The 26,955-nt window shown below is 49.7% G+C and overlaps 2 protein-coding genes across 2 annotated transcripts in view; one reads left to right on the top strand and one right to left on the bottom strand.

Annotated features, from left to right (window-relative positions):
• Positions 1-1,015: 1,015 nt before the first annotated feature.
• Positions 1,016-21,049, top strand: UBXN11 (UBX domain protein 11). Its single transcript, XM_032802945.2, has 15 exons — positions 1,016-1,073; positions 2,642-2,733; positions 4,298-4,335; positions 5,023-5,133; positions 5,555-5,655; positions 6,527-6,581; positions 8,018-8,094; positions 9,602-9,716; positions 12,341-12,558; positions 12,852-12,929; positions 15,432-15,552; positions 16,523-16,626; positions 17,673-17,743; positions 18,931-19,077; positions 19,924-21,049. Exons 2-15 carry the CDS (start codon positions 2,669-2,671, stop codon positions 20,081-20,083), a joined length of 1,461 nt encoding a protein of 486 aa, XP_032658836.1. The 5' UTR covers positions 1,016-1,073; positions 2,642-2,668; the 3' UTR covers positions 20,084-21,049.
• A 1,734-nt stretch (positions 21,050-22,783) lies between these two features.
• The window catches only part of SH3BGRL3 (SH3 domain binding glutamate rich protein like 3), a 4,799-nt gene continuing 627 nt past the window's right edge, over positions 22,784-26,955 (bottom strand). Inside the window, exons 2-3 of the mRNA XM_032802915.2 lie at positions 24,569-24,736; positions 22,784-23,731 (exon numbers count right to left, since the gene is read on the bottom strand). Of these exons, the coding sequence (XP_032658806.1) occupies positions 23,666-23,731; positions 24,569-24,736 (234 nt within the window). The 3' untranslated portion in view covers positions 22,784-23,665. The remainder of the gene's footprint in view (positions 23,732-24,568; positions 24,737-26,955) is intronic.

Here is a 26,955-nt window from a genome sequence, read left to right as displayed (position 1 = left end):
CACAAGGTCTGGAATCTCTATATTTTGTTTAAATGAACGTTGAGATTCTCATGTAATAACATTACTCCAGGAGCTGAGGCTTTAAAAAAAATACCGCATTGTGAGACTCCCAAGAACACTGCAAGAGTTGACAATTCTGAGTCTTGTGGTTAAAGCACAGGGCCAGACCAGAGGTGATATGGGTTCTGACATGTGGCGTGACCTTGGGAAAGTTGCTGTTTCATCATCTGTACCTGTGGAGAAAGTATTACTTCCCTGCATCAGAGTGGATTGCGAAGATTAACCCTCTGACATACTTGAGGCTCAGATACTACTTGGTGAGGAAAGCCTCTCTACAGAACAGCATGCAGCTATCCTATGAGACATCCTGTGGGCACAGGGTGAGTGTAGGGGGTGGGAAGGAATGCCTGGTGGAGCAGTGCGTGCCCTGGGCTAGCACATGCTGCAGGCCGCAGCCGATAGGGTGACGAGGGAATAGCCAAGAGCCCGGGGCCGGCTGTGGGGAGTCACAGCAGGCACACAAGTGGGGGCCCTCTCTGGGGGTTTCCAGGTGGGGACCCTGCCACAGTCCTTCGGGAAGGGGATCCCTGGGCTTGGCCTCATTAACATGGGGGGTTAATGCCTCGTCCATTTCCCTATATCCCATCAGGGGATCTCTCAAGGGTTGCTCCTTTAAGGGGGGGTTGAGCCCCCTAGCTCCTCTTCTGTCCCCTGGGGGGGGCATTCACATTTAGGGCAGTAACTCCCCAGCCCCACCTCTCTCCTGGGCCAGGAGATCCCTCAGCTATTGCCCTTTAAGGGGGGCAAGCGCCCAGCCCCAGCCGTGTCCCGCGAGGGGCCCTTTAAGGTTGGAAGGGGTCAATTCCCTGCCTCTCCCCCTACCCCTCGCTCAGACCCAAGGGCATGCGGGGCAGGGTGCAGAACTCCCGAGCGTTGCATGCTGGGACTAGTAGTTTTTTCAGACGGGGTCGAACCACGGGACCTTCGCGGGGCCAATCAGCTCGCCCGGCCGTAACCGAGGCAACCTGCACAAACAAGATGGCGTCGCGTGGGCCGAGCCCGACGAGGGCAGGGTGAGTCCGTTGCAAGCCCGAGGCGGCCTCTCCCCCAGGCGGGGCCCTCGGCCCCTCTCAGCGCCGGGCTGGGCCCACCACGGCGGCTCCGCGGGGCCCTCAGTGGCGGGGGCGCGACGTCGGGTCGGTTGTGGGGCTGTCGCCTTGCCCAGAGAGGGGCCCAAAGCCGTTGGGTTGCGTGGTGACGCCTGATGAGGTCACTGGGGTCACGTGGTGGCACATTGTGAGGTCACCCTGTTGCTCAGGGACGCCTCGTGATGTCGTCGTGTTTACAGACCAGCATTGTGTGAGGTCACCATGTTGCACGGGGACACCTTGTGATGTCATTGTGTTTACAGACCAGCATTGTGTGAGGTCACCATGTTGCACGGGGACACCTTGTGATGTCATTGTGTTTACAGACCAGCATTGTGTGAGGTCACCATGTTGCACGGGGACACCTTGTGATGTCATTGTGTTTACAGACCAGCATTGTGTGAGGTCACCATGTTGCACGGGGATGCCTTGTGAGGTCACTGTGTTTACAGGCCAGCACTGTGTGAGATCACCATGTTGCACGGGAACGCCTCCTGAAGTCATCGCATTGCACTGTGGCCGCTTGTGATGTCATTGTGCTTACACAAGTATGTGTTGTGATGTCATAGCACTGCCTGAGGCTGCCTCCTGGCATCATTGCATTGCACTGCACTGTGGTGACTTGTGAGGTTATCACGGTGCACAGTGATGCCTCATGACATCGCTGTCTGTTATGACATGAGGGTGGCTTGACACGGTGAACCGACGTTTTGAGGCAAAATCAGTATGTCCCTTTGTGCTGTGACAAAAGGTCATGATGCATGAGTTTGTCCCACCAGAGCAACCCAAGGAAAGGGGCAGCCTTTGCCTGAGGGCTGCACCCAACTGGCATGAAATGGAGCAGATTGTGGTTTTTCACCTTGAGGCCACACGGCCCACAATGAAGTGCTTGATATCATTTCTATGGGTTTGTCTAAAGAGCAAAAGAAAAACCTGCCGCTGTCCCATACCAGCCAGCTTGGGCTTCCGGGGCTGAGGCTACAGGTCTATTTCATTGCTGTGGAGCTTCCCGGGCTTGGGCTGGAGCCTGGGCTGTAGGACCCTGCAGGGTGGGAGGGTCCCAAAGTGTGGGCTCCAGCCTGAGGTCAGAAGTCTACACAGCAATGAAGAAGCCCCACAGCCCAAGCCTCATGAGCCCGACTCAACTGGTACAGGCCAGCGGTGGTGTTTTCTATGCTGTATAGACATATTCTGTGGGACCCCACAGGCAAAAGAGACTCCAGCATGACATGCACCTTTGCTCCAAGCAGCATGGCTGGACCTGAATTCTCTGCGAGGCTCCCTGCTCTGTATGAAAGATGAAGGGTTATGCTTTTAACTTCATGGTCTGCCCTAAGACTCGCCTGCTCTGAGGGAAACCTCTACAATGTGTGATGATAACATAAATCCTGGGGTCATCTGCTTTTCACAGTGTGCCTCAATCTTGTGTTCCAAGGCATTTCACTCCGTTTCATCCTGCAGCCTGGAACTGTAACACTGTCTTTGTTCCCTAGGATCTAGAGCTGTCTAAGGTATAAACCATGAGTTCTCCTCTTTCCTCCCTGGGAAAGCACCGCAGAGTCCCACTGCAGCTACAGAGGCCAGGGTAAATGAGACACGAGGGCTCTTCCTTGCTTTATCCTGTTGCCATCCTTGCTTATTGATACCAGCTGCTTCTCCTAATATTATAATCAAGGCATAAATGACAAATAGCTCACGACCAGCAAACTCTCACCCTACACTATGTACTTCACAGCTGTGTGTGCTGCCTGGTGTAAACTGGGAGGGTCCTTCTTTGTTCTTGATCTTTCAAGATGCTGGGTCCCTTCAGCTCCCATTGAAGTCAGTAGGATTTAAGGGTGGTCAGGACCACACTCTGGCGTCACTCAGCACCTTGCAGAACTGGGCCCTAAAATCTAGTATTGTGCCATCCCAAATCCAACTATGAGCCACCATTCTCTGGTGGGGCCCTATATGAATCAGAATAGTCTGTGCAGTTATACCAGCAAGAATAACCTTGCTGGGACTCTTGGTTCTATGGCAGGGGTGGGCAAACTACAACCCGTGGGCCAGATCTGGCCTGTGGGATTGCCAGTCCTGTGGCCCAGCAGGGCTAAGGCAGACTCCCTGCCTGCCCTGGCCCTGCGCCGCTCCCAGAAGTAGCCAGCACCATGTCTCTGCAGCCCCTAGGAGAAGTGATGAGGTAGAGGGCTCCCCACGTTTCCATTAGCCAGGAATAGAGAACCACAGCCAATGGGAGCTTCGGGGGAGGTACCCTCTGCCCCCCGTCCTCCAGGTCCTGCAGGGATGCGGTGCCGGCCGCTTCTGGGAGTGGTACGGGGCCAGGGCAGGCAGGGAGCCTGTCTTAGTCCTGCTGGCACACTGCTGCAACCCTGGAGCCACTCAAGGTAAGCAGCGCCGGGCTGGAGCCCGCACTCAGAGCCCCTCCTGCACCCCACCCCTCTGCCCTGAGACCCTTCCAGCACCCTGCACCTGTCCTGCACCCCAACTGCTTGCCCTGAGCCCTCTCCTGCACACTGCAACCCCTCCCACACTCTGCACTCCCTCCTGCACCCCAGCCCCCTGCCTTGAGCCCTCAACCCCCTGCCAAACCCCCAACCCCCTGCCCTGAGCCCCCTCCTTCACCCCACCCTTCTGCACCCTGCACTTCTGCACCCTAACCCCTGGCCCAGCCCTACATTCATGGTCCTGCTTGCAATTTCCCCATCCAGATGTGGCCCTCGGGCCAAAAAGTTTGCCCACCCCTGTTCTGTGGCTTTGCAGTGCAAGCTGATCCCCAGCTGGGGCCAGGAGAAGTATTGTACAATTCCACATAGCCTGGTTGGCCAGGTTTGTTGTTTGTCTTTCTTGTGCTTTTCCCTGGTGTGAAGCAGCTAACACTAGTTGTGGCTTCATGTGATCTTAATTGCTGCTAGGCTGCTCTGAATTTGTTGCTTGTGTGTGAGCTCACTCACCATACAAAGCAAAAGGGATCTTGTTTGGTTTGTATCTGTGTGGTGAACTGGCCAGAAAGGAGAAGTAGTTGTATTTTAAAAACATTTTGATGTAATTTACAAGTCTACTATCACTAAAACAAATTACCCAGGCCAGCCAGCAGATAATTAATCTGTCTGCTGTTTGTTTTCTGTATTCCCTATTCTTATGTGTAGGAAAAGGACAGTGCCATTTAAACTGAGTGCCTACAATGGTGAGTAAGACCTTTCTCTTCCCTGTATGTGTTTTTGCATTGAAGTGTTACGTGCTAGCCATTTTCTTGTCCTTGGTTTCTCTCTCCTTTCCACATGTGTGTCTGATATCAGATTAGTAGGAAGTAGTTTTCCCATCCCCAGGATTTGTTAGAACATGTAAATCATTTTAGAGAGTTTAACAGTTCCAAATCAAACTGGTTCCTGCATTCTTCCATGCCATCACCTAGGCTCAGAAGACCCTCTCTATTGCAGAGCAAACTGCTTCTTCCAAATCCCTCTTTGAAACTCCCTTCTTCTGTGAGGCTCACAAACACTAATCCTGGACAGTAAATTCAATCCCACCACTCACCTCTCTCACCCCCAGAAAAAGCTACTCTAAATTTGCACCATGGTCTCTGTCTGCCAGTACAGTTTTTTATCTGTCTGTTTAAAGTGTAAGCTCCTCAGGGTATGGACTGTGCTGTCCTTTGAGTATCGTATTGTGCCGAGCACACTCTTGATGCTTAATAATCATCACTTTGGAGTCTTTGGGTGGGCGAGTGGGATTGTGTCACAACTCTTTCCCCAACCCTCTCCTTCTCTAATGATACACCGCAGCATATTCTTCACAAGATTTTTGGTGAGGCTTCATCTAAAAAGTGGACCTGGCCCTGCCTCTGATGCTTTTTTGCCTCTTCGATTTACAGAGGATGAAGCTGAGCTGCTGAATGACATCCTGTCTCCTAGAACAAAGTTTCCAGTGCAAGACATTTCCCCTTCCTGCTCAAAAGAAACAGCAACAAAAACAAGTACCCATGGTAATGTCTCTGAAAGGACACGAGCTGCTGAGCCAGACACAGTGCTGGCATCAGGGACAATAGCCTTAATGATCCACAGATGGTGCTTGATTAGTGAATCCAGCTACAGAGTCTGGTGCTCATTTCACATCCCTGAACACTAACACAGTGTGCCTGTTGGTGATCCAGGGATGCATACACAGTGTCTGCCGCAAGCTCCATATCTACCCCAGTCACTTCGGCTAGGGACCTGCAGGATTTATACACAGTGCCCTCAGGGCATCCATTCATGCTGTCTGCGATGGCTAATCCAGGATTCCTACACGATGCCTTCCACCAATATAATATGGCACTGGATGATCATAAGCGTTCCCCTTGATCAAATTAAGCTTATAATTCTGAAGGTGCTTTTTTGGGTGATGTGTTGTGCTTGTGCTTATAGGAGCAGCTCCGACTGACATGGAGCTCATGTCCTCCATGATGCAAAAAATTGCTTTGTTGGAACAAAAAACAAAGAGCCAAGCACAAGAAATCCAGCTGAAGGTAAAAATGCCCGCCTCGTTTGGGCCCTGTCTGAACGGGTCTGGCCACATTAGCCAGAACCACGATCACACCTAGTTTGGGCTAAAACGGTGTAATTGTTCTTTAGACAAGGCAACTACTAGGCCTGTATCTTACTCATCTTACTCATTACCCACTGTAGCGGCTCAATTGCTGTTACCACACTGCAGTAAGGGACAGCCCCTGCAGTGCTGAGGCTGCAGTGATCCTAGGGAAAAATGAGCCCTAACACCTAATGCCATTGACTCTTCTGCTTTGGATGTTTCTTTTCTTCCTTCCATTATGATTGAAAGGCGAGAGGTCTCTCTGAAGCACACACATGATGGAAATGGGGATGGATAGTGTCCTGTCGGTGTTACAGACACTTTTTAAATAGTGTTTCTAGTGGCTAGTAGATCAGGACTTCTGAGTTCTAACCCCAGATTTGCCATGTACTCACCACTGGCTTCACTTTGAGCTGCACCCTCAGGGGGGGTAAGAGAGCATGAGCACAACCTGCATAACTGGACTGTGTGTGAGCGGAGGAGCTGCCATCATGGGGGCACTACTCCCCATCTCATGCAGGTGGGAAATGGATGGGCAGGCAGGGTATCTTGGTCCTGGCCTACTCCTGGGACTGCACAGTTATGTCAGGGCCTGTGGTAATGCCACAGTTTAGCCCTATGTGATCTTGGGACAGGTCATACCCTTTCTAGACCTTACTTTGCCCATCCATAAAATGGCTGTAGTTAACCTACCTGGCTTCTGGGAGCAGAGTGGCTAAATCAGTTGGTATGTGGAAAGTGCTTTGAGATCCTCAGAGGAACGGAACCAAGTGGAATCATTATTTTGCCTTTTTTTCTGGGATCTTCAGGCTAGAAAGATTGCTGAACTTGAGAAGCAGGTGCAGATCCTTCAGAAAGGAAAAGGTAAGCTATTCTGTCCTTGGCACCCTTCTGCTTCTTGTGTGTGGCTTACATTCTCTTAGGGTATGTTTACATTACCCATGTTATAGTGCGGCCGTGGCAGCGCTGTGAAGTGGGTAGTGTAGTCACATTTTATCACGGGGGAGAGTTCTCCCGGTGATTAAAAAAACTCCACCCTGAACAAGAGGGGGGTACTTTTTGTTGCCGGGAGTGCGGCTTCTAGTGATAATGTACTGTCTATGCTGATGCTTTTCAGCGCTAAAACTTTTGTCGCTCAGGGTGGTGTTTTTTCACACCTCTGAATGACTAAAGTTTTAGTGTTGAAAATGGCAGTGTAGACACAGCCTTAAGCTCAGACTGTGCTCTTTTCCAGTACTGGGATGTGCTGCTGGGGATTTCAGTACAGCCTTTCCTTGGGAAAGCCAAATTCCAGTACTCCCCCAAGGACAACTGAATTACACACTCACTGCTTCACTTACCAGCAGGTTTTCAGTTCATGCATGCACCTGTGGCTGACTTTTAAGTTGCTGGTTTCCGGTGCAGCACTCAAATGCCACACTCTGACCTGTTTTCACTGTGCTAAAGTGTTCCCACAATACTGAAAACCCAAGCAGAAGATGGCCACATAACCACGTGGTTCTTAGGAGTGGTGAGAAGAAGCAAGGCTGGGAGGAGAGCAATAGTTCCCTCAAGCTGAGCACAGACACACTGGGTGGGATCCACAGAGGTAGGTAGGTGCTTAAACTCCAGATGTGGGTGCCTTCATTTGGGGTGTAGGTGCCTAAGTCCTGGTTTAGCTCCACTGTAATTCACAGAATTCCTGCTTAACCCTGTAGGGGCCTAAACAAACTCGGCACCTAAGTTTTTCAGAGTAAAAGTTCCCTACGCATCTGTTTTCCTGCCTATGGCCATGCGCACTGCTGCCTTCCCCCAGTCATTGTGGTGATTTCTTTACTCAGGGAGTAGGGTGTATCTACCTTGTCAAACCACAGACAGGGTTTATATACCCCACCATATGGTGTTCAGTCTATCCAGCACAGCAGAGTAGATCTAAATTCACCGGGTTGCTGACTTTTGAATAGATTCATAGATATAAACTGGGTCAGCTGAGTCACTCCCACTGTATCACTGCAAACAGCACTATTTACACATCAGCTCCTTCTGTGCAGCATAGAAATTGATCAGTGTTGCCCATAAGTAACTGCCAAAGGTGTGTTTTTATCCATCCACAGCTTTTTGGAGGTGACCCCGGTTGAACAGTCAGAGGACCGTGGGCAAAGAGTTGTGTTCAGCTTCTGTGCCTTGTCGATTTGAGGGCAGTTATTTGTAGACAGGGTGCTGAGGATCCTTGTGCTCCCTGGCCCTGGTTATCTCAGCTCTTGTCTGAAGCTTTTTAGAGCAAAAATAAAACACCTCATGTCTCTGTTTTTCCTCTGCAGATTCCCCGGAGTCAAGCAGAATAGAGGAGCTGGAGGTGAAGTGTCTTCAGCTGCAGAATCAGGTCTGGGAAATGGAGGTGAGATTCATAGATGGGCCCCCTTGGCCTCACCCTGCGCTCCCCTGGAATTGGCTTCCTGTTCATTCAGTCTATAAACGTTTGGTTCTTACTAAGCTGCCAGTTTCAATATCACTCCCTATTATTACAGCCTCAGTACAGAAGGAACAGGTTAAATGACAGATGAGGGACATTCCCTAATCCCTTCCCACTCCGTTTCCTTTCTCCCCTTTTGAATCTGTTTTGATATATGATGTAACCCACAATAATAATTAGCAGCTTGCTAATCGTAGCACCACTCATTCTGAAGAAACCCAGGGAACTGTACGTAGATTCTTAGATTGTAAGGCCAGAAGGGACTGTTAGATTATCTCATCTTTCTGACTTCCTGTATACCATCAGCCACTACATTTTACCCAGCTATTCCTGTAAGGAGCTCAATAACTCATTTGGCTAAAGCATGTCTTCTAGAAAGGTATCTAGTCTTGATCTGAAGACTTCAGGTGTTGGAGAATCCGTCACTCTGTGGAGCACTTCATTCACCTGTGATCTGCAGTCATCTCGAGGGTGGAATACAGTAGCCTTTGAACAGCTCACAGCAACACTACGCAAGATTGTAGGACAGGAAGTGAAGAATTATTTATCCAAATTGCAGTGTGTGGAACATTCATTAATACTATTACTTCTTTGCATTTTAACTCATTTCATCCAAGGATCCCAAAGCTGCTCTATGACTATCCCCGTTTTACAGATGGGAAAGCTGTGTCCCAGAGAGGTTAAGTGACCTGCCCAAGCCCAGAGTCAGTGGCTCTTGATACATGCTCACCTGTTTGATATGGAACCTCACCACTTCCCTCTATACTGCAGAACTGATATGACTGAAACTTTAACCTGGTGATTAGAGCAGGGAACTGGGAGTTGGGGCTTCTGGGTTCCCAGTGCTGCCACTAATTTCACTGTGTGGCCTTGAACAAGTTTTCTAACCTCTCTGTTGTTTCTGTTTTCCAGTGTGTAAAATGCAGGTAGTTGTCCTGCCTTAACTCACATTTAGTTTTGGGGCTTAATAAATTAATGTTTGTGATGTACTTTGAGATCCTTGGGAGAAAAGTGCTGAGTAAATATAGCACATCGTTGTTATTGATACCTGGCTAGACTACAGGCATTTTTAATAGCTCTTATACACAAACACTTAAGTCTCCTCCTTTTGATCTCTATGCCTTTAGTTTTGTTTCAGTCCCTGTCTTTGCTGTTCCAATTAACTGGCTGACTCAGTAGAGTTGAAGTCTTTGCAGTGATCAAAGACACGATAGACTGAGTACTGAATGATTGATCACTGTGGATAGGTTCATACAACTTTTGGAGTCCATGAGGTGCTACTCTTCCTGTTCAGTGAGTTTTCTCACCCCCGCACCTTGTAACAAGGTCAAACTTGTTCAAGGCAACGCACATTTTACAGCTCCAGTTCCTGGCCTTTTACAGTCCCATGCTTCTCAAACTAGTTCATCCTTTTCTCCCCTTCCCCATGCAGCGGTTTCTGAATGATTATGGATTGATTTGGGTTGGAGAGAGGAATGAACAGCTGGAAGAGTTGAAATCATTGAAGAAGCAGGAAAATCAGCCATCAAGAGGTCTCTGGAAACCAGGTAAACCAGCAATGCCCTTTGCTGAGGCAGACAGTCTGCCCCTCGGGGGTATTTAAAAAAGGCATACTATTCTCCAGATTGGAAAAACAGATAATTAGGGATTTATTAATCAATCAGATTCACGGCACGATAGGCCTTTGTGGCTCTGCTTGAACTGCTCCATCGTGCCAGGACTTGTGCAGAGACCTCCTAGCCCGCAGGTCATTTATTCAATTCTTATTATTTACATAACATCTTTCCAGGGTCACACCCAGCTAAGCTGCACCTTTCCATCTGAAATGCCTGGTCCAAAAACCTGTCTGATTCATGTGTTTGGCTTTTTAGTTTGTGTTTAGAGGTGAGGTTTTTAGTGCCTTTTACATAAACTCTATCAACATCTCTGGACATAACGGAGGAGATTTTCAAAGGCGCTAATGGGAGATAGGCATCTAACACCCTTTGACTTCAGTCACCTAACTGCCCTTTGAAAACCTCCCCACGGTTATCTGGAGAACAGGCACTGCGTGGGCAGTAGCATGTCAGGCTTGCTCCATGCTGCACTCCCCTTCCAATGTGCTTCAACTCTGACCTGGAGAGACCTCCCCTAGGGCTAAGCGGGGAGCTTGGTGTCATTGACATGCAGCCCTTGGCATCTCTGCTGAGACTCTAGGGAGGCCATGTCCCCTTCTCAAAACAGCCAGGTGTGTCCCCACCCATGCTGTGCTGCCAGGCCCCCTCCTGCCAGTTCCCCATCCTGTGCCGCCCACACGGTGCTCTGGGGCTGGGGATGCTAGCCTGGGCTGGGGGCTGCAGGGGGTGGGGGTGAAGCTCTGGTTGGGGGGCAGAAGGGGTGGGGCTTCAGACAGAAGGGGCAGACCTAGAGGCTAGCCTATCCCAGCTGGTGGTTCACACGCCGCCCATGGAAGGGGGCCTGTTAGGAATGATGGCTTCTGGGATCTGAATCCCCAAATCAACCTCTTTGCTTTAGAGAGAGACAAAAAACTGTAGCGTGGGATTTTCCAAAGCTCATAAGTGTCATAGGTGCACAGGTATTGCAAATCAGTGGGACTGGAAAACCCTATCATTAAATGATAGAAAATGCAGTGACCGGGAGGATTTTGTGTGGCCAGAGCACATTGTGGAAGCAACTTACAGCAGGGGTGACAATACCAAGTGAAAATTAATACAACTTGATGCGGGGATGAAAGAGTCATGTTTTACAGATAGCTCTGGATGTGGGTTGGGTATGATAGGTCCTGCAGATTATCAAATGCTAAGGTCCTTCCCTGTTATGATTTCCTCATGGTGATCCTGGGGTCTACATCCTAACCCATTTCAGTAGAAATGCAATGTAACACAAGTGGCACCAGGAACATAGTTTAGTAACTGCATATATTTTATTAAGCCCATTTCTTTTGGGGAGCTGATGGGCCAGCTATCAGGAGGAAAATCTTCAGAAGCAGTCCGCATACTTTGAATGTTTGGAGCCTGATTCTGATCTCAGGCATAAAATGGGTGTGAGATCAAAATCCGGCCCTTTCTGTATGTACCTGGTGCTTTGATTTGCCCCTATTGCCTGACCCAATCAAAACACACTTTTGTTCCCTTCCTCCAGCAGCCAAGTGAGTGGTTTTGTTGGGAGCGGTTGCATTGTGTTGAATCCTATAGTATTTAGTGATGGCCTCCTTTTAAGTGGTAAAAGAGAATTATGAGAATATACTTGGGACTTGTAGCAGCCTCACCTTCAAAGTGCTGTGAAAAACACCAGCTGATTAATTTTCACCACCCCTTAAAGTAGGTAAGGGAGATGATCTCTGAATAGAAGTGGGCATAACGCACAGAAGCTAGCGTGTCAGTTCGCTTGGCCTTATTGGCGGATTGATGCATTTACAGAGATTATTTCTGCTTATTGATGCCATTTTTATCCTTTGAAGGATGTGTCAAAAGCAGAATTGAAAATAGCAAAGGCCTCATCCCAGTCAACATCTCTGCACGCACTTCCTTTCCTCATATACTTCTCCCTCTGTCATCTGCACATCTCTCCTGCTCCAGCCCATAAACCTAGCATCCCTTTCTCAAGCACCCAAAAGACCTCCCTCTCGCCAATAATCCACCAGCAGGCGAAGGGGTTGTTTAGAAAGAGCAATCTGCCTGCCTCTGAGATCAGTCAGTCAGCTGGCATCCCGTCTGTGTTCCCTGCAGGAGCCTGTGCGGAAGTCAACTACTGGTCTAACCCAGGTTGTAAGCTTTTTGGGACATGCACCTCACCTTCCTCTTTGTATCGTACAGCACCAAGCAAGGAACGATGCTAAGTACATTATAACCATCAAAATAATCAGGGCCTTCAAGGAGTGCAGGCTGTGGCATTGGCTGATGATGCAGTTTCATAAGTTGGTAATAAGGGAACTGGTTCTCCACTGTGGTGTTATATACCCCTGCGCAGTGTGGAAGTGAAACACTGCCATTCTGACGTGATAGTATTTCACACTCCCTTCCCTAAGGAGTAAATGCCACAAAGTGAAGGCAGGCCCCAAATGGTAGGGTTTGGGTAGCACCTTTAACATGCTCATGCCGGGAGACGCATGGATTCAACACTCCTGGCTGCAGGCTCCTCCCCCACAATAACTCTGCTTTCCTTGTTGTAGGTGACTCAGCTGTTTCCAAGAATCCGATCAATTTTGATTTAATTTTGGAAAACCTGAAAGATTTAAACATGCTGGCTGGGGAAGGTGTGTCTCAAATTGAACGCACAGCAGGAGGTGCTAGACTGAGGCAACCCGAATCGATAGCCCTCACTTTTTATCAGAATGGGATAGTCATGTTCAATGGACCTTTCCGGTCGTACAAGGAGCCATCCACGCAGGTGTGGACCAATTCCTGGAGGAAGTCAGGTTATTGCCATCTAACTATTCCCTCAGCAAAGGCCGAGGGTGGAAATGGGGAAAGGCTGAGGCTTGTGGGGTCACTCTAGTCCCATCTGCCCCCCCACAGGGCTTTGTGAGGAATGATGGTTGTTAGAGAATCTGCCAGTCTCTCCCCGTCAGAGATCCTGTGGTGCCTTTGTAGGTCTCCAGGTCTGATGCGAGTGGAAAGTTTCAGCAGTGAGGTACTATGGAGCCTGAGGCCTGGTTTTTAAGCATTCATGCTTTGTTTCAGCAATGTCTTCAGGATATCATGGATGGCTATTTTCCCTCAGAGCTACAGACGCGCTACCCGGATGGCGTTCCTTTTCAGGTAAGCAATGCAAAGCCCGTGCCATCTTCCATTTAGAAGAAATCCCTCTCTCCATGCAAACTGCTTCTATCTTATTGTTTGCACCACTCTGCAGGCCTTTCTCGACGCGAAACGTAGTTTGATGTTTCTAAACTCAGCCCATGTGTAGCTAGACTTTTGAGGGGGGGGCATGCACCTGCAACAGCCGTTACAGGAAATGGCTAGGCCTTTGTGCACTGGAACTGAATGGTTTGTCTGCTTCAGTGAAACTTGGGTTAGAAAGAGACAGCGAGGGCAACATTTCTGCATCACTAGAAAGCCGTCAAAGGAGGTGTGATGGTTGAACCCCCTGGGGTGTCACTTTGTGGGCTGGGTCAGATTATTCTGCCAGCCTGGGCCCCTTTTTACCTGGTCTTGCTGGGCTGGGCTCCCCAGCCTTTTCCAGCCAAGCGCACAGGCAGGGCCGCACCCAGCAGCACAGAGAGACAGAGATCTGCTCTGAGAAGGCTCAGCTTAAGGGGCTTGCCACAGCACCCACCTGTCCACTCCCCCTTGGAGTACAAACCCCAATTTATATGACATTCACCTCTTCCCTCAATGTGGAGGAGGGTGTGTGCAACTCCCCCCCCCCCGCGTTAGAAATCACATCAACTGGGTTATATTATAAACCAGAAATAAATATATTAACTATAATGGGTGTATTTTAAGTAGTTAAGGAGGTAGCAGACAGAACAAGGCAGATTACTAAGAAAATAAAACAGCGCACGCAAACTAAGCTTAATACACTAAAGAAACTGGTTACATGTAAGTTCTCACCCTAAATGTGGTTCTAATAATCTTCTTCAGAGGCCAGACGCCCTTCCAGCCTGGGTCCAGTTCTTTCCCCCGCTTCAATCTTAGTTGTTTCCAGCAGTCATCTTGGGTAGAGTAGCAGGGGAGAACTGAGGACCTGGATTACCTCACTCCCCACCTTTAAAGAGGATTTGCACAAGGACGGAGTCCTTTGTTTCCTTGTCTGACACCCCTCCCCCACCCCCACCCCAGCTCCTCATGGAAAAGTACAGAATTCAAGATAGGTTCTAGTATCAGGTGACGTGCCTGTGTTGGGACCTTGTAGCCATTCTTCACAGGCTGACCCACAGGTTCACAGGAAGACTAAACTCTTTTACAGTCCATTGTCCATGTCGATGGGCCATCAGCACTGTCTACCTTTTCCATTGTTGTACCTGAAGTGTAGCAGTGGGTGTCGCCCATATACAGATACATAGTCAATATTCCTAATTTCAGATACAGAAATGAGGCAGGCTTATGAATAGGATAATCACATTCAGTAAATCATAACCTTTCCAATGATCCGTCACATGAGCTGTCTTGCACAAAGTATATCTCTGTTCTGTCATATTCACATCATAAGCATATTTTCCTAAAGAATATGGAATGACATGCCACAGGAGGCAGCTGCAGAGGAGATTATAATCCAGATCTTCAAATATAGGTGCCTAAAATTAGGCACACAAATCCCATGAAGCCGTATGTGCTCAGCCCCGCCCCTTGGAAATCAGGCTACTTCTGTGTAGGTGCCTGACTTTAGGCACCGGATGTGAAAATGTTGGGCCTATTGCTGTGGGGGGTTAGAGAGTCATGGGGGAATGGAAGACCCAGTCAGGACTTAGAGTACATCTACACTGCAGTAAAACACCTGTGGTTGGTCTGTGTCCGCTCACTCGGGCTCGCAGGCCTCAGGTTATGGTGCAGGCTTTCAGGCTCAGGCTGAAGCCTGGGCTCTGGGACCCTCTCCTCTCACAGGGTCCTGGACCCTGGGCCCCAGGCCAAGTCCAAACATCTACACAGCAGTTTTGTAGCCCTGCAGCCTGAGGCCCATGAGCCACAGGGGTTTTATTGCAGTGTGGATGTACCAAAGTGGCCATGTGCTTCTCTGACAATTATGTTTTGCTGAGCTGCGTGGGACTGGGGACCGTGGGGGGCTGATTATGGTGCTTTTGCTTCTTTGGTTTCTGAGAGAGATCTGGTGGTCCTGGCTACTTGCACATCCCTTCTTCTGTTAGCACAGATCAAGGCAAACCCCTAGGTGTGCTTATTGATTTAAAAAATAATACTTTGCAATTTCACATCACCTCTCATCTGAGGATCAGTTTTCATAGATGGGGAAACTGAGGCACAAAGCAGGATCAAAGCACTGTACTAATGTGTGCAAGGTGGAGTGATCATCTGTCTTATCTTAGGGTCTGGATGTGACATTGGACTGCTAACTAGAAGGGTTTTAGACTTGAAGGGACACGGGCATGGGTTTATTTTTCTGGAGGTTCTAAAAGGATCTTCAGACAGCTTCCTTTATTGGGGTTTCTATATTAGAACCCCCCTCAGGAGGAACTTAGCTGTCTCTATTAGTTGTTTGTTCTTGTTTTGTTCTTGCTTCTTACCCTTTAGTGTGCTCTGGTGCAGTGAGAGCTGGGTCCAGCAGACACACACACTTGCTAATGGCAGCTAGCCTTAATTTAATAGGTCACTGACAGGAGAGACGTTTTCTTTCGGGAGAGGCAGCTACCAGAGAACTTTCCTGGCCAGGGGCAGGTAATTGGCCATTCGAGGTCAAGTGAGGTAAAGGAAACCAGTGAGATCCCAGGTGAGTCTTTTGCCATTCCTGCTAATCCCTGGCGGTCCCCTCCTTAGCCCCAAAATAGAACATAAATAAAGCCCCGGTGAAGCCTGGCAACAGTCATCCAGTTACCAAGGAGTTAATGCTGAGAGTCTCTGAGTTGCGTGGTGACATTTTCTGAGATGTCTTATGTATGTGCTTCATGTGCTGCTGCAGTAGCTGAGAGCCAGCTGTCACAAAAGTCAGTTTCACGGTGGTCACGGAAGCAAACAGTCCTGAGACTTGCCATTCATAAAATACCACAGTTTGGGCAGTTTTCCCAGAATGTGCATGAAACCCACCGACTTTCCACATGAAACTCAGAGCTCATTCTCAGCAGAGGTCTTTCCAACATCGCCCACTTGAGACATTCAGAAGAATGGTGTGGGTGATGGCCTTCGGGGACTGGGCCTTCAAACAAACAATCGTTCTACTGCAAGTTACTTATGTAAGTGGACATCTTCCCCCCCCTCCCCCCCAAGATGCCAGCTTCATCTTCTCCATCTCCGACATGTCACAGCACATCTCCAAGCCATGGGGGAAATACGCATTATATAGGAACAGCTCACAGGTTCCTTGTTTTCCTTCTGCATTCCCGAAATCTGCTCCAACGGTTGCCAAAATTACTCACACAGATTGAAGGTTTGGTCACATATGTTCCGACATGTAGTTGTATAGTGGGAGTAGTCGTATATGGTTATGTATGTTCCTGGACAGCCATATATGGCAATATATAATAATCTATGCATATGCATTTCCTATCAACAATTGTATATCACCCTGTTGTTTGTTAGCTGTGAAAAGCTTCTCATATACTATGGAATTTGGATCACAAGAAGTGGAACATTCTAGTATTTGTATAAGTGCTTGTTGTGATGTGATACATATAGGATTCCCCTTCCTGCTTCCCCTCCCTGTCCCTGTCTGTCCTCCGTGCCCCTCGACCCTCTCATGGCAGGTCCCAAGCTCTCACTGGAGCAGTTTCTGAACAAACTTCCTAAATCCTTGATCCGGGAGGGACAAGTGATTGATATCCGAGGGCCAATCAAAGAAACTCTGCAGGTATGACTGAGCCTAATAGCTGGGCTATGCTTTAAAATTTCGGTCAATCTAACTACATCTCTTAAGGGTGTGAAGAACACCTCTGAGCTCAGTAGTTAAGCTGATCTAACCCCTGGTGCAGACACAGTTTGGTTGATGGAAGAACACACGGCTCAGGGGGGTGGATTACCTACGGTGATGGGGAAAAACTCTTTCTGTTGCTGTAGGAAGTGTCTACGCTATGATGCTACAACGGAATAGCTACAGTGCTGTAGTTGAGCTGTTCGTAGTATAGACATTTCCTGAGTCTGCAGTTACACTGGCATGAATCAGCAGTAACTCTGTGGGAGCCAACAACCTTACATAGGTGCAAATAAAATCAGATTGGGCCCTTTCTCTCCAAAAAACTTCAACCTCCTGGATTCAGAAAAGACTCCAGCAGAAAGCATTAGATGTGTTTTCACCAGGCGCTTTCACCCCTTTTTGGAATTGTTTCTCCCGGGGGGGAATCATTATTAACCCATCTGATGATTGAGTAAATATTTAAGTTAAGTTACTGTCTCGGGTGTTAGATCTAGACCCTGTCATTTTGCATGAAGGGGAGCAAGTATTTTCCTCAGATAGATTTAATTATGATAATTAAACTTTGTGCCCATACAAGGAAATAGGCCAATCTAGTTTCATTGGCTTAAAACAAACTAATCAATTAATGGTGAAGTCAGGTGTTAGATTAGAAGAAGCCACAGCCAACACCAGGACCAGTGTAGGCAGATTTTTTTTTAAATAAATAGTTTAACTAGGTACAAAGTTTAGAAGCCATATTTACCATTTGCTGGAGAACCTGCCTGCCTGACACTGTGCCAAGCCTGCTGGGAGCAGCAGCAGGTGAAAGGTTTTGTGATGCTGTGTGGGAATGAGAAGTAGGATGGAGAAGCCATTGGCCTTGTAGCTGGTGGGCTCAGGAGGAGGGCTCAGGAGGAGGGTCAGAAAACAGGGGGACTGTCCCCCATATATTAATCCAGGAAAGCTGGGCAGATAGTATCTGAGGTTTCCCTGTTTGGTTTCAGGGCTCTGATGGGACACATAGCAATGAAGTGATCCTGGTGGAAACGCCCAGCCTTAAAGCAATGAAGGAGAGGTAAAGGGCAGTGGTCTCTCGGCCAATGCGCAGTCAGTCTCTCCTGTCCATCCACTAGCCATCAGAGGCAACCTGCAAAGATTTATTTAATGGTTTTGCCCATTTTTGCTGCTTTCTGATCGCTAAAGAGGGCCTGGAAAGGGAGGGTTCATTTGTGTGTGTTAAAGCAAATAAAGCACTAGAGTGTCTTCTGCTTGGTTTTTACCTTAGAAATAGTAGGAAGGCCAGGTTTGATCTTTCTTGGTTTTGAGAGCCCTCTGAGATGTTTATGGTGAGTCCTGACATCTTCAACAAAAGCTTCCTTTATTCAAAATGTTAGCTAGCCCTTGGTATTAAAGGGGTGGTCACAAGGAGTTTGAATCAGCCTCGCTATAAATTCCTCCTCCTCTCAGTTTTCACCCTCTGGATGGGAAAGTGCCTCCAGAGAAGAGATGAGCAAATGGGGTCACCGTTTCTCTAGTTCTCCTGTAGCCAGAGTCTCTTCCAGGCTAGACAAGACCTGAATTTCTAATGTCACCATAAACCAAGCAGAATTTTGTATTTAAAAAAGCAAATAAACAGCCCTACCAGGCAGCTTTGATCCATAATAAGGAACAAAAAAGGGCACCAGCTTATCTCAGAAAGTGAAAGAGCAGCCTTGCATGATCAGATAGGCCACAACCTCTTCCTCATGCAAAGGGATAAGCGGGTGGGGCTGTCTTTCCACATTCAGCTATTTCAAAGGCAAGTAGCACTTTGTAGGCCATTTTGGCCTATTTGTCCACAATCAGTCAGGGTTCAGGGGCCTGCTAAGGGTTCATCTACACTGCAGAGATGAAGCTGCACCACTGGAAGGTCTCCTGTGTAGCCACTCTATGCCGATGGGAGGGAGCTCTCCCATCGGTATAATTAAACACCCCCAATGTGCGACGGGAGAGCATCTCCCACCGACTTAGCACTGTCCACACCAGCGCTTCTGTCTGTGAAAGTTATGTCAAGTCAGGGGGATGGGTTTTTTTCACACCCCAGACTGACAATGGTTTTACCAGCTTGTGTAGACATTTCGGTAGATTTTTGAGATACCATTCTCTATCCCAGCACTTTTCTTTTCTCCTGATGCCCTGTCCAACCTAGCCCTCTTAGCATTGACTGATCTGTCTCTGTATGAAATTGCTGTTTCTTGCCTAACTGGCTTTTATGACCTTCAGGTTGAAGGCAGACGAACAGGGCCAGCCTCCAGCCCCCAACATCTCCACTCTCCGGATAAAATCTGAGAATGGGGAGCAGACGTACATTGTAAAAATGCTCTTCACGGAGACCATAGGAGACCTGCGCCGGCACCTCGCCCAGAGCAGGTAGATAGAGGGAGAGGAAAGAGGGGTTTCTGTGAGCCAGTTCAACTCTTCCACTCCACTGAGTCAGGCCACAGTAAAAACTGGGCCAGTGGCATTTCCAAATCTCACTTGATCCCTGGAATTGAGCCGCCTGAAGAATACTCTACAATGTAAGTCCGGCAGGTACAGGCTCACAGTGCCTCTGCCTGCCAGGTGCTGAGCCCCCTCAGTATACAGTGATGTTAGTGGGAGTTGAAGGTGCTTGTCACACTCAGCACCTCCAGAGAGGAATCAGGATCAGGCCCATGGTTTGGGAATTATGTATAGATTTAAAATCCCATCTCCTGCAGGGAGCTGACATCTCCATAGTCTTCCATGTTTCTGGCTCTTCTGTTTCAGTAGTTCCCATCTTCTCCTTACCTCCTGCAGCGGTACCTGGGCATGTCATTGTTTGCCTCTGCTCCACACACCCACTCCTCACTTTGACTATTGTCACGCCCTTCTCACAATCCACTTCAAAACTGTCCTTGTTCTTAACATCCTGGAAGCAACTCTGGCCTACCAGAGGCACTTTCTCTCTCCTGTCCCTGTTCCCTTCACAGGATGTAGCCCTGCCTGGCTTAAGCTCGATGTGTGCCTGGTGATCTCACCACTATTGAGTTGTAAGAGCTTTCCCCTCTGGGGATGCTGCAGTCTGGAACAGCCTTCTACGGGCTGGGTTTTCCATCTCAGCTGGAAACAGCTCTGTTCCTCTTAAATGCTCTAGCTCTCTGCTCTTGTGTAACCCTGAAACTGGCTGATTTTCAGCAGCTCTGTGGAATCTTGTGGAGAACGGCTCTCAGGAAAGATTGTACTGTTCTTTTCTAGGGGTGGAGAACCACAGCCGTATGAGATCATCAGCACCTTTCCCCAGAGAGTGTATGCTGACAACTTCATGACCCTGCAGGAGTGTGGACTGATTCCCAATGCCTCCCTTCTACTGCGGGAAAAGCTCTCTTTGGCCAGGGAGGGACAGGGCCATAGATAGTTTAATAGCTTCAACTGAGCCAGTTGGCCTTGCAACTGCTACTTCACATGAAGCAATTTGCTTTCCTCCCCACCCATCCACTTCTCCATCATGGGCTCTACGATAAGGCACGAGGAAGGAACAACCTTGCACAATCTGATAAGCTGCAACCTCTCCCTTAATCAAGGGGGAAGGAGGGTGGGGTGGTCTTTCCAGATTCAGTTGAACTGCATTGTTACCTGGGCTTACCACCTCCTGTAGGCAAAGCAAGGGGGAGAAATAGCCCTGGAGATCTCGCCACCCCCCTGCACTGTTGGTGAAAGAACTGTGATGACACAAGGCCACACACCCTGCCAGTCTGGATCCTAGCAGCCTCTGGGGGCTGCCGTTAGGGCCTCCTGGGCCTGTGGCCTCATCACATGGCAGCCTACCTCTGTAAATATTTCCTTGGGGGACTTGTATCCAAGCTGGGTTTCTCTCCACCTTTGCTGAAAGTCACGAGCTTTTTGCTCCTCAGAGGTTGCAGTGAGTTCAATTCAACACCTGTGCCCTCACCCGCAGGTCCCTTATATCTACGCTGCAGTAAAAAAAACTGGCACCAATCTCAGAGCTGACATCAATTCAGTTGGGCTCGGGATGTGGGGCTGCAACTAGCAGCATAGATGATCAAGTGGGGCCTGGAGCTGGGGCACTGAGACCCCCCACCCCTTTGTGGGGTTCCAGAGCCCAGGCTCCAGCCCAAGCCTGAATGTCTACACTGCAATCTTTAGGCAGCTGAGCCAGGCCAGACACGGCCATACCCTGCTCTTTTATTGCGGCGTAAACAGCCTTCGAGAAGTAAGTCTATATACAGCATAGGTGAAATGCTGTAAGGGTCCTCCCAGCTCGGTTACAGTGCAGTTTCCACATGGATCTGCTCTCTTTGTTAGGGCTAGAGTCTGATCTCACAGTGGTGTACAAACAAGCTTAACTATTAAAGTCAATAGGGTTATACTGGACTGAGTGGAATCAGGCTCTGAGTCATTTGCAGCACTGAGCCGCAGCCAGAGCCACTCCAGCGAGGAGGTGCCAATCCTTACATTTCCTCTACATGAAATGCGTCTTCCTTTAAACAGACCCCAAGTGTCCAATGTTAACAGCCTACAAATCTGTATGGCTGAGTCTGATCCCCATAGTGCCAACCTCTGCCTTCCCCCCAGTCGCTGGCCCTGCAGCAAACAAATGCTGTCACATGAGACCTACCTCCCCATTTCTGTCCTGTGTTAGGGCCCAGTTCTCAGGCTTTGTACCATGTTGTCATTTATCCCGGGGGCAAAGTACTAGCCAATCAGATGAGTAGCTCTGTTCTTCACTTGGTGTATCACTTCCATGTCTGCAAAGTACAAGATGAGAGGAGCCCAGGCCTTGAGAGTTAAGGACCCAAGCCCCCTTCTGTATCACCTAGTTCACTAAAGGACAGAGTACACAATCTCTGGGACCGGTTTACAGGGCTGCCCAGAGGGAGGGGCAATTTGCCCTGCAGGGGCCCCGTGAGCCCTGCCCGAGAATCCCTTCCCTGGCTAGAGGCACCTTTTTAATTTTCACTGACCCAGCGGAGGTCTGGGTCTTTGGCACTTTGGTGGCAGGGGGGGCTGTTCAGTTGCTCCAGGTCTTCAGCAGCATTTTGGCAGTGGGTCTTTCAGTGCTGCTGAAGACATGGAGTGAATGAAAGACCTGCCGCAGAGTTGGGGCACTGCCCGGTGAGTGCAAGCGCTGCAGCAGGTGGCACATTTTTTTATGTCCTCTCCCCCGCTTTGCCCCAGGCCCTCTGAATCCTCAGGGCAGCTCTGCTCGTTTATGCACATACCCCACCTTTCCCTATGAAGGGATGGAGCCCTAATCCATGTTCATATGGTAGCCTCACCCCCTCCTGTCCTGGAAAGCCGCCTAACCAGGGCTTTGGAGCAGAGCCTGGAGCTGGAGCAGCAGGTTTTTGCCTGGAGCAGAGCCAGAGCACAGCTCCAAAGCCCTGCTTCTAACTATTCAATGTGAGAACATGACAGAGCTGTCTCTGATTTGTGGCTGAAGAAGCCGCACCCTTTGGGCAGTGCAGAGGGCCCTTGGGCAACTTCCCCTTAGTAGGCTCTGCTGAACACACAGCATTCTCACGGGTTCAAACACTTCTAAGCTGTGCAGTTTCTCATCCATCAACTTTCAATTGAATGTTTAGGTAAGTGCTAAAGCCTTGGTCAGCCAACAGTGCACTAGAAAGGTAAAAGGTTGGCATCAGAGAATCCTGCATCAAAATGCCTCTTAGCTGCATTCACCCCACCCAGCTCATTTCTTGCATGGTCCTGAACTACAGGAAGTTCAGTGAGAGGACGGAAACAAGTCCTGTCCTCCTTGCACAGATAGGAAGGATCCCCTGTAACTTTTAAGGCCTTTGCTTATTGAGTTAAGCAAGTGTTTTCCTCACTAGCAGCTTGCCACCCTCCAGGCCATGTACATTTCACGAGTGTTTAGAGGGGGACTGGGAGCAATTCTGGAACAGGCTCCAGCATTGTAAAGGCATCCATGCAAGTTCTTTAAGCCCGTGCTGGCGTTCTAGAGTTCAGATCTTTGTGCCAGGCCAAAGCAATGAGCACAACTGACTAAGCTCCTCTGAGCTGGGACGTCACTCAGAACTGGTAAGTAGGATGATGCCCAATCTAGCATCAAAATAAAGAAACCAAAGCCAGCAGGAAAGGCTTAGTAACATTTAATAGCATCTCAGAAGACAACAGTGGTTAGAAAGATGCTTTTGGGCAGGAAAACAAAATGCACTTGGTCCAGGTTGCAGAAAGCCAGCTCAAAAAGGAAAGACAGGAAGGCTGGAGCGTCAGACATCCTGGAGCAGCCCCTGAGCCCTCCTAAAGGGAGCGTTCACATCACATCAGTACAGGAATGTGCTAATGGAACTGTATGGGTCCCCTAATAGCAGATCTGCCCTCACCATGTACCCCTCAGAGCTTCTTCAAGAGAGCTCTGCACTCTACTGAAGTAGTTCTGTGTGTTTCATCCTCCCTCTCTCTGGCTGATGAGGGAATTCAAACCCTATTCTTGTGCAGTGCTTCTGCATTGAGTTTAAACAACAACCCCTCCCTCCCCCTTAGCTGTCAGCATTTCTACAGTCAGAATGAGAAGAAGGAAGCACAGGCTGCTGTGTTCACACAGAGCCACACCTGGTGCTAGGACAAGAGAGGAAGCACATGATCCCACACCCTTCCCTTCTACAGCACAAGACTCCTTCAGAGGAGAGGGGCACAGGACTAGCAAACGGCCTTACTTCAGGTTACTTCCCTTCTACAGAGGCACCAGCTGCTGCATTGTGAACAAGGCCCTGCAGCGTTCGAAGGAACGTGCAGTGGTATCAGAGCTGCTCTGGGGCCCTGTCAGACAATATCGGGGTTAGGCAGGAAGAAATCGCAGGCAGCTGCAAGGAGGAGAGGTTTTTGGTCATGGATTTCCCTGTGGCAGGAGATAGATCATGATGCCGGGATGGCACTGACAGCCTAGGAGTTAAGGTGATCAGAGAGGCAGTTGGTTGGGAATGCAGAGTTCAAGTCCCGGATGGGAAAGGAAAGCTCAGGCTAACTTGAGGAACTCCTGCAGGGTGTTCTGTTCCACAGCCTCCACAAACAACTCATAGTCCTGCAGGTAGAAAATGCAACAAAACAAGCTCAGAACAGGGAAGGGAACAAAACCAGGGGCACACAGCTCAGGCAGGCACCCCTGCTCCGCCACAGCCAGGTGCACAAACAGAACAAGTGCTGGGAGGGACAAAGTCTCAGCTCAGTTGCCTTTCCCTTCAGGTTCAGGGCAAGCAAGTAGGGTGGGTTCAACTCAGTACCCAGCGGAATCAGTTTCACCTCTCAAACTCCTATAGAACGTGTTGCGCAATAGCAAATGCGTTGCCAGTTTTCAAAACTGATGACTGCAGCCAACGGTGCAGTGACAGAACCGTACGCAGGAGGCTTCCGCAAGGCAATGGTAAGGTTCAGCAGTACCCCACCTCCCCATAACGCCAGGGCCCCTTATGACAGCCGCACAATGCCGTTTGCTCGTTAGCCTTCTCATGGCCATGTGCCCTTTAAACTTAAAGACAAGGGCCTGCAGCACCATGTCAACATCTCTTCCCAGGGAAAGCCTTTTAAATGCACTTCATCATTTGCATACCCAGGCTGGGAGATCCAGGTGAATCCCAAGGGTTCTCAAACGGGGGGTCAGGACCCCTCAGGCAGTCTTGAGGTTATTACATGGGGGATCATGAGCTGTCAGCCTCCACCCCAAACCCCACTTTGCCTCCAGCATTTATAATGGTGTTAAATATAGATAAAAAAGTGTTTTTAATTTATAAAGGCGGGATCGCACTCAGAGGCTTCTATGTGAAAGGGGTCACCAGCACAAAAGTTTGAGAGACACTGGTCAACACCAACCCCCTGGGTTCTGAGGTCCCTATAGCCCATCTACGTGGATTCTGAGCCTTACCCCACAGTAATGGTCTCCGTTGAATATCTGGGGTGGAATGGCTTTGGGATTGCCTGACCTGGTCCTCATTTCCTCCCGCAGGGCATTATCCTGGGAGATATCCACCAGTTCATACTTGATATTTTTCCCATCCAGGATCCTGGTCACTTCACTCTGCTGGGACTTGATCTGAAATGCAGATGGAGAAGGCAGGTTACACTTTCCCCTGTGTCTGACAGGCTAAATGTTTGAAGATTTTTAAGTTTCCAAAAGCACATACACAAACCACGTGTGTGCAGAATAGTGACTCGGGGCAGGAATTGTGAGAGACACTGAGTCATGGCTGGATATGGACCACGCCCCACAGGAAATAGGGCATCTAGGGAAGAAGTCAGTCATCCCTGGACAGGGATAGCAATGTCTGAGCCCTATTGGGAGTGGCAGGGAGGGGAATGAATCCCAGCTGGAGACACCTGGCCCATGGGTTTGGGAGGAGAGAATCACAGCTGGATCAGGTAGAAGGACCCAGCCCCATGGGGAACCACAGCAGAATATGGGAGAGGGACCCGGCCTCATAAGGTGTATAATGGGGTGAGGAGGGGTGCACCGATCACAGGAGGAGCTGGGAGACGGACCCGGCCCCATGGGAAGTTTGAGTGTACAATGGGGGGTGCAGTGATCATAGCAGGGTGTAGGAGGAGTGGGAGTTAGGGTGTATAATAGAGAAGTACAGAAATCACAGCAGGATCTGGGAGATGGACCTGGCCCCACAGGTATAATGTGGTGGGGTTTACAATGGGGGGTGTAGAGCTGGGGGGTGCAATTGGGGGTGCAGATATCATAGCGGGGGGGTTAGGGCGTGCAATAGGGGGTGCGCAATAGGGGGTGCAGAGTTGGGGTGTACAATGGGGGGATGCAGACATCACAGTGAGGGGGTAGGGTGTGCAATAGGAAGTGCAGATATCACAGCAGGATGGGGGGCTTAAGGGGGTGCAGAGTTGGGGTGTGCAATAGGGGGTGCAGATATCACAGCACGGTGGGGCAGGGGTAGGACGTGCAATGGGGGGTGTGCAATGGGGATGCAGATAGCAGCAGGGGGGTTAGGGTGTGCAATGGGAGGTGCAGAATTGAGGTCTATGATGAGTGATGCAGATATCACAGTGGGGTGGGGCAGTTACAATGGGGTGTAGCCTTGGGGGGTGCAATGGGGGATACAGATATCACAGCGGGGTGGGGGTTAGGGTGTACAATGGGGTGAGGAGTTAGGGTCTATGACAAGGGGTGCAGATATCACAGCGGGGTGGGGGGGTTACAATGGGGGTGTAGTGTTGGGGTGTGCAATGGCAGAGTGTAGATATCACAGCGGGGTGGGGGTTAGGGTGTGCAATGGGGGGTGCAGAGTTGGGGTGTATGATGAGGGGATGCAGATATCACAGCGGGGTGGGGGTTATGGTGTGCAATGGGGAGTGCAGAGTTGGGGTGTATGATGAGGGGTGGTTATCACAGCGGGGTGGGGGTTAGGGTATGCAATGGGGGGTGCAGAGTTGGGGTGTATGATGAGGGATGCAGTTATCACAGCGGGGTGGGGGGTAACAATGAGGGGGTGTAGCATTGGGGTGTCCGATGGAGGGGTGCAGATATCACAGTGGGGTGGGGCAGTTACAATGGGGTGTAGCGTTGGGGGGTCCAATGGGGGATACAGATATCACAGCAGGGTGGGGGTTAAGGTGTGCAATGGGGGGTGCAGAGTTGGGGTCTATGATGAGGGGGTGCAGATATCACAGCGGGGTGGGGGTTACGGTGTACAATGGGGGGGTGCAGAGTTAGGGTCTATGACAAGGGGGGCAGATATCACAGCAGGGTGGGGGGGTTACAATGGGGGTGTAGCGTTGGGGTTGCAATGGCGGGATGTAGATATCACAGGGGGGTGGGGGTTAGGGTGTGCAATGGGGGGTGCAGAGTTGGGGTGTATGATGAGGGATGCAGTTATCACAGCAGGGAGGGGGGTAACAATGAGGGGTGTAGCATTGGGGTGTGCAGTGGGGGGTGCAGATATCACAGCGGGGTGGGCGGTTACAATCGGGGGGTGTAGCGTTGGGGTGTGCAGTGGGGGGATGCAGATATCACAGTGGGGTGGGGGGTAACAATGAGGGGGCGTAGCGTTGGGGTGTGCAATGGGGGGTGCAGAGTTAGGGTCTATGACAAGGGGTAACAATGAGGGGGTGTAGCGTTGGGGTGTGCAATGGGGGGTGCAGAGTTAGGGTCTATGACAAGGGGTGCAGATATCACAGCGGGGTGGGGCGGTTACAATCGGGGGGCGTAGTGTTGGGGTGTGCAATGGCGGGTAGATATCACAGCGGGGTGGGGGTTAGGGTGTGCAATGGGGGGTGCAGAGTTGGGGTGTATGA

Source organism: Chelonoidis abingdonii, chromosome 25 (assembly GCF_003597395.2).
Source record: "Chelonoidis abingdonii isolate Lonesome George chromosome 25, CheloAbing_2.0, whole genome shotgun sequence".
NCBI classification, from domain to species: domain Eukaryota; kingdom Metazoa; phylum Chordata; order Testudines; family Testudinidae; genus Chelonoidis; species Chelonoidis abingdonii.
This window is presented reverse-complemented; position numbering and strand designations above follow the sequence as displayed.

Excerpts from the sequence above, each read along its gene's own strand:
- UBXN11 (XM_032802945.2), top strand. The coding sequence starts at position 2,669 with ATGAGTTCTCCTCTTTCCTCCCTGGGAAAGCACCGCAGAGTCCCACTG. Across the intron at positions 2,734-4,297 it reads CTGCAGCTACAGAGGCCAGG|GAAAAGGACAGTGCCATTTA; the intron begins GTAAATGAGACA and ends TCTTATGTGTAG. Across the intron at positions 5,656-6,526 it reads CACAAGAAATCCAGCTGAAG|GCTAGAAAGATTGCTGAACT; the intron begins GTAAAAATGCCC and ends TGGGATCTTCAG.